We start from the raw sequence: 7,276 nt of genomic DNA on the forward strand, positions 1-7,276 counted from the left end.
GCCTCATGTTAGTTTCAAGCTGCCTGGCTGCCGGCCGCCATCTTGGCTGTCAGTTAATTTGCATATCTCCCTGATTAGCCAATGGGAAAGGTAGCAGTCCTACGCCAATTACCATGTTTCTCTTTTATTAGTGTAGATGGGAAACAGTGTGGCATTCAAGTCTGGCTCTGACACTTACTATTTGATTCTTGGCAAGTCACTTAAACCTTTCTCATTCCATTTTCTCAAATATATAAGAGGGATACCTATCTGCCTCGCAGAATTCCTGAGACTTTCTTCAGATAAAGTGTCTAAAACTGCACCTGTCATACAGCAAGCTCTCAACACTTGTCAATTTCCTGAGACCTGGCTTAGTTTAACCCCCCTCACCCCAGCACTTTCTACCCAATGCTCAGGGCCTGAACCAAACTTGCTTCTAACCAAATATTACAAGGTCATACTGATCTCCTTCCTCTTAAGTACAAGTGTACTTAGATGAGTGTAGTTTATATGAGGGTCTGCTACCTACTGGACTTGGAGGCTCTGAACTAGGACTAATTGTTCCTGAATCTCTACAGGATTGAGAGATTCAGTGGTGGGCTATCCATTCGTACAGATGACAAATTGCTCTGTGTACCCTGTCTCTTGCTCTTAGCAGCCCTCAAGCTTTCCCCACACAAATGCCATAAGGCCTTCGAAGAACACTTAACCTACAAAGAAGTCTAGATAAGTAAGGCATTTCAAGGAATGCCTCTCACCGTCAGCAAGTCCCCTTGAGGCTTTATTTTTGCTACCAGCAAATCTCTGACTTGCTTTCCCTTTCTCCCCTCCAAGGTAAGGCGATTAGGTTCAGGTCTTCAATTTCCAAAGCACCCTGGAGACCTTCCTCCCTGTGTGTAACAGTTAAGCTGAAAGTAAAAGGTTGTCTAGACACTCCCCAGGAGACAAGGCAGGGCAGAGAGGAGGCACGTCGCCAGCTCCTCTTCCGACCCCAGATACGTACCATGCCAGGCTTCAGGGCCTCTGCACTCAGCACTTTGTTGACATTTTGGGGGTTCAGAGATAGCTTGACACTTTTTTTGCCTTTCTCTGTGATGCCCAGACTGCTCACCACACATCTCACTAGCATCCCAGGAGAGAACAGTTCAGGCAAGCTGGCCAGGTCCTGCATAATACAAATGAGAAAGCCCTAGTACATATCCTTCCCCTGAACCAAGAATCCACTGCCCAGCCCAGTGATTTCTTATCCTCAGACCCCAAAGAACCCAAAAAGCGATGAAGACAGTCACCATGTGCTCACAAAAGGAATATGGGTCTGTGGTCAAGTCACAGTCTTGAATTTCAGCAGAAAAACGCCAAATATCTTATCAAAATGACCAGTCAAAAGAATTGTCTACAAAGATCAAAGGGATGGTGGCCAAAGGGGAAGGGAGTGAAAGAGGGGTAAAAATGGTGAAGGGGAATATAGTCAATAGTATTGTGTAAGTTTGCACAGATGATTTTTAGAATTAGTGGGGTGATAACATTGTAAGCTATAAAAATGTCAAATCACTATATATTATATATCTGAAACCAATATAACTATTATAATACTGTATACCAACTATCCTTAATTTAAAATAAATTTAAATATATCCTATATTTAGAATCTCCACTTCTTCATCTCACTGCAATCTGCATCCTACCCTTCTCACTCTATTACTTTATCTCCCAATAAAATCACCAATGACTTCCATGTTGCTAAATCTAACAGTCAATTTTGCAGTCCTTCTCATATGTGACTTTTAAAAAGAATTTAACATTGGAGACTGCTCCTTTCTTCATTAAATGTTTCCTCCCTGGCTTCCAAGACCCTTTATGCATTGGTTTTTTTCTATCTGTCTGGCCCTCCTTCTTCTGATAGCAACTCTCTTTTAATTCAGCAACTGAAATACAATATTTACTCCCACCTCAGTCTTTAGTCTCTTTTCACTGTATTTGCTCCCTCTAAGCAACTTCTTCCCCCTTCATAGTTTCAATTACCACTTATACAAAGAAGTCTCACACATTTTTGTTTCTGCTTCTCAAACCCAACATAGCAAAAAGCAGTTCATAATCATCTCTCACAATCCGGGACCCCTTTCACGATTTTTCTTTTTATCAATCCTTACCTGAGGAGATGTTTCTATTGATTTTAGAGAGGGGGGAAGGGAGAGGGAGGGAGGGAGATAGACATCAATGTGAGAGGGAAACATCAATCGTTTGCCTGCCATATGCACCTGGATGGAACCCGCAACCTAGGTTTGACCTGACCGGGAATAGAACCTGAGACCTTTTGATGTACGGGACAACACTCCAACCAACTGAGCCATATCGGCCAGGGCCAGGATTTCTTATCTCAGAATATCACGGCCATTTGTCAAATCATGAACAATAGGAACCTAGGACTCATCCCTGGCACTTCTCCTGCCTCCACCCATGCCCAATACATCACTGAGCACTGTTTTTACCTCCTCAGTCCTCAGTAAACCCTGAACCCAAGCTGCCATCAATCTCAGAGCCTGGACTACAGCAATAGCCTCCTAATTGGTCTCTAGGCAACTACTCATGCCTCTTCAATTTATTATCTATGCGGTGTACATGTCATCCACCCCAACTAAGACCTGTCAAGGGCTTGTCACTGATTCTAGAATTAAAAAACCAATCCTTAAGATGGTCTGGCTTTCACCCAGCTCTTCAGCCTCATCCTACACCACTCTCCCTTGCTGTCTCTGCTCCAGCCAATTCTCCCTGCTACATACCATACTCTTCCTGTCTGAACTCCCTTCTTTCTTTATCTAGTACACCCTCATCCTTCAGACCATAGCTCAAGCATCCCTTCCCCTGGGAAGTCTTCCAGGCTCCCTGGGCAAAGTCAAAATCCCTCATTTAAAAAAAAATTAAAAATTTCCTATTATAAACTGTCATGGCATCTGTGCCTTTCCTTCTTAGCCCTCAACGAAGTTGTATTCTTGCATTTATTTGTATATCACTTATTTCCCTTACCTTTAGAGGTTCCTCTTGCTCCACCTGCTCATTCAGTTTTTTTGTGTAAGCATCACTGATTTCAGTTACTTGCACGAACCCCTGGAGGCCATTGGGGAGACTAATCACCAGTTCCAGTTCATTTACTTCTTTCACACACCCCAAAATCCGCATCCCCTCATACAGGGACTAGAAGAAAAAAAGCAAAATCAGTACAATAAGGAAGAGAACAATGAATGGGGATGTTAGGGACGGTCTGGTTTCTCGTCTCAACTCTAACATACAAAAGCTACAAGAGGTGCGTATATGTATATGTCAATGCACTTAATTAAACATCGGACTGAGCACCATAAAAGGTCTAAGTTATACAACAGCCTTAACAGCACTAGGGTGCTAGAGGGCACTTTCACCTTTTACTTTATTTCAAGCCACCCAACCTCACCTGACAGGCAACAAAATGAAGGAAGCAGGCCAGGGGGGATAATAGCTGTCTAGCCCAGTGATGGTGAACCTTTTGAGCTCGGCATGCCAGCATTTTGAAAAACCCTAACTTAACTCTGCTGCCGTGTCACATATAGAAATTTTTTGATATTTGCAACCATAGTAAAACAAAGATTTATATTTTTGAAATTTATTTTATATATTTAAATGCCATTTAACAAAGAAAAATCAACCAAAAAAATGAGTTCGCATGTCAGAGGTGCGTGTCATAGGTTCGCCATCACTGGTCTAGAATGTGTCAGCCAGGTCTAAACCACCACTCTGCTCCATGTGACTACTGACATGAGGGAATGCAAAGCTTGTGTTATCAGCACCTTTAAATTTTTGCAAGAAGCCAGAAAACACATTTTTATATAAAGTTTTTCAGTCTTCTAACATTGGCACCAAGTTAAACAATTTAAAAAAATATATATTACAGGACAAACAAAATATTTCTGGTAAGCTGAATCTGAATCGTTCCCTTCAGAATCATTTGATTTTCCCCCCTTTTATGACAACTAACATATATGTCAGTTACCTAAAAATTTAAGGAACATAAGACCACTTCACTTCTTTGAGATAGTTTCTCTATCTATGAAATGAAAGAATAGAATCAGAATGATTGCTAAATTTATTGCCAGTTCTAACCTACAAACCTATGAAAACACAAGTCCCATGAGGCTATCAGCGGATGAGCTAAAAAGCAAACAAACAAACAAAAAAATACATGATGCCAGGCATTAATTAATAATAGAAAGAAATGATGCTCAATTCCGAGCACGAAGGACATATACAAATTAAACAACCCAGGTACTTTGTTTAAAATAAAACCAAACTTTAACAAACCTCAATATTAAGGATTTCAAACTTTTCTTCTATAGACTTGCTGCTTTCTCTCTTTTCAATTTTCAACTTTTTTGTTTTTGCTGGCCCTTTCTGGCTTTTTTTCCTTTTGATGGATTCCTCTTCAGTAGAAATCTAAAGGTGAAAAAAAGACCCCAAAGAATGAAAAGAAGCAATCCTGGCCTTTCCCTCCAATTACAGTCATCTATCACCTTGCTCTGTTATTGCTCCACTCCACCCCACTCCTAAATATTCCTTTAATTCCTACTTCAATCCAAACTTTCCCATTTTCCCCCCAATGCTCCCCTTGTCCAAAATCTGCCTGTCATGTTCCCAGTGTTCTTCCTCCTGTGACTTAGGATAGACAGTGGGTCCCCCAAAATAAGGAGCAATTGGGATCAGTGTGTGAATGGAAAGTGGAGTCAGGAAGACCAAGTTAACTACCAATTCCACCATAACAAGCTGTGTGGTTTAGCCAAATTATATAACCTCTCTTAGCCTGGGTTCCTCATCATAGAATGACGATCTCTATTTCATAGTAGAATCTCTATTTCATAGTATCGTTGGAAAGATTATGTAAAATAAACATAAAGCCATACAAGTAAATGTTAGATCCCTTCCCTCCAGCATTTAGAGCACAGATTACTGTAGGTGAAGACTATGAATTCTAATGCAAATTCTGACCTTTATACCAGTACATGGCTGCAAGGACCCCACTCAAAAATACAATGATCAAATGGTCTCCCTCCATCCTTTATCAACACCACACAAAGTTCCTAAGAATAAGGAACAAGACCACTGCAAACTCAAATACTAACTGCCATGCTTCAAAAGACATAGTCTTGTGGTGGTACAGACTCTCTAACATGTTCAATTTAAAAACACAGATTTCAGCCGAACCGGTTTGGCTCAGTGGATAGGGCGTCGGCCTGCGGACTCAAGGGTCCCGGGTTCGATTCCGGTCGAGGGCATGTGCCTTGGTTGCGGGCGCATCCCCACTGGGGGGTGTGCAAGAGGCAGCTGATTGATGTTTCTCTCTCATCGATGTTTCTAGCTCTCTATCCCTCTCCCTTCTTCTCTGTAAAAAATCAATAAAATATATTTAAAAAAAAAACAAAACAAAAAACAACAACACAGATTTCAAAAAGAAACAAATCTGAAAAATAACACAATTCTCAAACAGGGCTCATTCTTTAGAAGAACACTACAGAGAAAGTGTTCCGTGACTCTCAAACAAGCATATCACTTACATCAAACAAGTTGTCTTGTTCAACTGACTGCTGGGGCGCTATCTCTGATTTGTGGGTCTTCCTTGTACCCCCACGGGGGAAGCTTTCTTCCATGGTTGCCATGGTTGGGTCTCCTGAAACAATGCAAAGAGTTACCAGGAGATGTAACCTGTTAAGATTGCTTAAAGGCTGTGATCAATGGGCAAGAGATGAGCCTTCTAGCACCGATGTGCTAGCCAGCATTCAGGACCAGGCCCCAGATAATATACAATTCATCTTTCCAAAGGTCTCTCCTTCAAAAATAAAAAATCCACACATTTTCTTCCAAGGAAAGAAATTATAAATTCAATGTAGTAAATATCATTAAGCAGCTACAGTTAAGTCAGAAATACGCAAACAAATATAGAACCCCCCACCTTCAAAGAACATGAACACTTTTAAGAAAATACGCGAACAATTTAAAATATAAATCAGATTATAAAAAAACTATCATCAAAGAGGTAGTAAGTGATGAGGCTCCAGTAAAGGAGGCAAGCATCCTAAAGATTTTGAGCTAAATGTTAAAGAGGAATGGGAGTTTGACAGGTGGAAAGAGAAAAGCAGAAGGAATGTGAGATTAAAGCATGAAAACAGAAAGTCAATTATTTCATTTGAGCACCAGATACTTGTCAAACAATTGTTCAAAAGCCTGCTGTTCCCTTTCTATGAAGGACTGTTCAACTAGACCACAGGGCGAATAAAGCATAATGTAATTCACTGAATCATTCTCAACCTTCCCAATGCTGCGACCCTTTAATACAGTTCCTCATGTTGTGGTGACCCCCAACCATAAAATTATTTTCGTTGCTACTTCATAACTGTAATTTTGCTACTGTTATGAATCGTAATGTAAATATCTGATATGCAGGATGTATTTTCATGGTTCGCAACCCACAGGTTGAGAACCGATGGATTAGGCTTTTCATGGAAGATCTTGAATTAGATAGAGGAGTAATTAGAATAACTGCTAAAGTTAGAATAAACAGAACAGTTTGAATCAAGGGAAAAAATGCATTGCAGATTACAGATTGAATAGGAAAACAAAACTGAGGAAGAGTAGGATTCAACTGGGACACCGTGAGAACCAGAACGAGGTGTGAGAAGGTAAGTGGGAGGGACTGGTTCTGAGCGACTTGGGAATAAGAACCTAGAAAGGCTGGAGATAGTAGCAGACCGAGAGGGAGCCGAGGATCGGGTAAGGATGTTATGTTTCGTAGAAATAGGAAAGTGCAGTCTAGTTTGCTGAGAACTGGACCCGTAATCTCATGTCAGTCCAGGGGAAACTAGAGCTTCAAAGAGATAAGCCATCGGGTGGCAAAGAAGGGGCTTATGATGTTACAGGGGCCCCTCGAGCTTCTGAGCCCGGCTCGGGTGGTAGAATCACTCATCCCGCACTGCGGGGCGCATGGCAGGCACCCGGGGCCTTGCCCGGGGACAGCCCTGGGAGCCACAAGGTTTCCTCCCTGGCAGCCTTTGCCCTCACTCACCAGCCTCGCGCCGCCGGCCAGCCTCAACTTCCGAGGCCGCGCCACTGTAGTCACACGTGCGGAGGAGCCCCGGTACAGCCCAAGCACAGGCAGCTCTCCCGGAAGTGTGGGCGGGCTCAACGCCCTACTTCCGTTACTACGCGGGGGCCTGGCACAGTGAAGGGGAGGAGATTTAGAGACAGGAAGCGGAAGACCGGGACTTCGAGCCATAGCCAA

General features: G+C 42.2%; 1 protein-coding gene across 3 annotated transcripts in view; it reads right to left on the reverse strand.

Annotated features, from left to right (window-relative positions):
* Window positions 1-7,185, reverse strand: part of PDCD11 (programmed cell death 11) — a 41,541-nt gene extending 34,356 nt beyond the window's left edge. For 2 of the 3 annotated variants that reach the window (XM_005878216.2, XM_014549415.1), the window contains exons 1-5: window positions 7,061-7,185; window positions 5,556-5,668; window positions 4,309-4,440; window positions 3,004-3,171; window positions 983-1,144 (exon numbers count right to left, since the gene is read on the reverse strand). In XM_005878216.2, coding sequence (XP_005878278.1) covers window positions 983-1,144; window positions 3,004-3,171; window positions 4,309-4,440; window positions 5,556-5,657 — 564 coding nt within the window. In that variant the 5' untranslated portion in view covers window positions 5,658-5,668; window positions 7,061-7,185. The remainder of the gene's footprint in view (window positions 1-982; window positions 1,145-3,003; window positions 3,172-4,308; window positions 4,441-5,555; window positions 5,669-7,060) is intronic. The other variant, XM_014549416.1, reaches the window with a different exon arrangement.
* Window positions 7,186-7,276: the final 91 nt, after the last annotated feature.

Source organism: Myotis brandtii, unplaced genomic scaffold, assembly GCF_000412655.1.
Source record: "Myotis brandtii unplaced genomic scaffold, ASM41265v1 scaffold550, whole genome shotgun sequence".
Taxonomy (NCBI): Eukaryota; Metazoa; Chordata; class Mammalia; order Chiroptera; family Vespertilionidae; genus Myotis; species Myotis brandtii.